The sequence below is a fragment of the Cebus imitator genome, unplaced genomic scaffold (genome assembly GCF_001604975.1).
Source record: "Cebus imitator isolate Cc_AM_T3 unplaced genomic scaffold, Cebus_imitator-1.0 Scaffold92, whole genome shotgun sequence".
NCBI classification, from domain to species: domain Eukaryota; kingdom Metazoa; phylum Chordata; class Mammalia; order Primates; family Cebidae; genus Cebus; species Cebus imitator.
The window spans coordinates 9,258,649-9,260,048 of NW_016107407.1; the positions used below are offsets into that span (position 1 = coordinate 9,258,649).

At 45.0% G+C, this 1,400-nt stretch overlaps 1 protein-coding gene across 1 annotated transcript in view; it reads right to left on the bottom strand.

The window, feature by feature from the left end:
- LOC108309272 (amyloid beta precursor protein binding family B member 1 interacting protein) overlaps positions 1-1,400 on the bottom strand; it is a 117,405-nt gene that overhangs the window by 4,451 nt on the left and 111,554 nt on the right. Inside the window, exons 12-13 of the mRNA XM_017535514.2 lie at positions 871-969; positions 211-334 (exon numbers count right to left, since the gene is read on the bottom strand). Of these exons, the coding sequence (XP_017391003.1) occupies positions 211-334; positions 871-969 (223 nt within the window). The remainder of the gene's footprint in view (positions 1-210; positions 335-870; positions 970-1,400) is intronic.

Below are 1,400 nucleotides of genomic sequence, written 5' to 3' on the forward strand. Positions count from 1 at the left end.
TAGTAGAGACGGGGTTTCACCATGTTGACCAGGATGGTCTTGATCTCTTGACCTCGTGATCCACCCGCCTCGGCCTCCCAAAGTGCTGGGATTACAGGCTTGAGCCACCGCGCCCGGCCAAAGTTCTGTTTTTATAGAATGTGTTGGATATGTTTTGAACAGGAGCACCGAGCTTTGAATACATGTTGGACTTTCTCCTCCACTTAGTACCTGTAGACAGCTGGGCTGGCTGAGCTGGTGCAGCGGCATTGACTGTCCCCAAGTTTGTCCACCGACAGGCAAGTCCAGCCTTTGCCATGGCCCGCTGGTAGTTATCATAGAGAGTCTTCCCATACTGGGGAGAGAACACAAAGGAAGAGGGAAAGGAAGCCATTTATCCCAAATTGGGCACTCAATTGCAACATACACCCACAGAAGAAAAAAGTACTGTATGGCTATTCTGTTCACCACTGGTCTGAGTTACTTTTTGGATATTTCAATTAAGATTTAACAAATTGTTTTTCACACGTTCAGTCATTTTTCAGATTAGCAGAGTCAGTTAATTTTTTCAACTACATATTAGAGGAGAGCTTTGGCCACTCAATTCTGATTTCATATGTCTTTATGTAACTCGATTATAGATTCCATCTTGCAGTTTTTAATTGCATACTAGGCTTGCAACACTCACCATGAATAAATATCCAGTTATTGCAGAGATCCATGTTTCTATCACTCCCTGCGTTTAGAAAACCCACTGGGCAAATAAACTCGATAATTTCTGTGGCTGAACCCAAGGATGGGCCAACTGCTTTGCAGCAGCAGGAAAGCTGTGCCCAGGTCAGGACGTTGGTTGGCAAATTCAAGACAGGGGAAGTCCAAAGACTCTCTCACCTTGGCTATCCGTATTCCCATGACCCACTGGTTAAGGGTTCTTGCGTCATCACAGCAGAGATACTTGATATACTGGGACTCCTTCTGAATTTGGGGGTGCTGGAAAGAAGCAGTTTTGAGACAATGTATTCACTTGTCATGTATTTGGAGGTCAAAGCACCTGTCAGGAAATTAAAAAAAACCTAACAATATAAGTGATTTATGTGGCAAAAATTACTGGTTGCAATGTTAGGATCAGGAAGAAGAGAACTGTTAAATATGACTAAATTTTGAAAGAATTTAAGAGATTTGTTATATGTTGGGAGGCTGAGGTGGGCTGATCACTTGAGGTCAGGAGTTCGAGACCAGCCTGGCCAACATGGTGAAACCCTGTCTCTACTAAAAGTACAGCAACAACAACAAAGTTAGCCAGGCGTGGTGGCGGGTGCCTAGAATCCCAACTACTCTGGAGGCTGAGGCAGGAGAATTGCTTGAACCTGGGAGGCAGAGGTTGCAGTGAGCCAAGGTCACACCACTGCACTCCAGCCTGG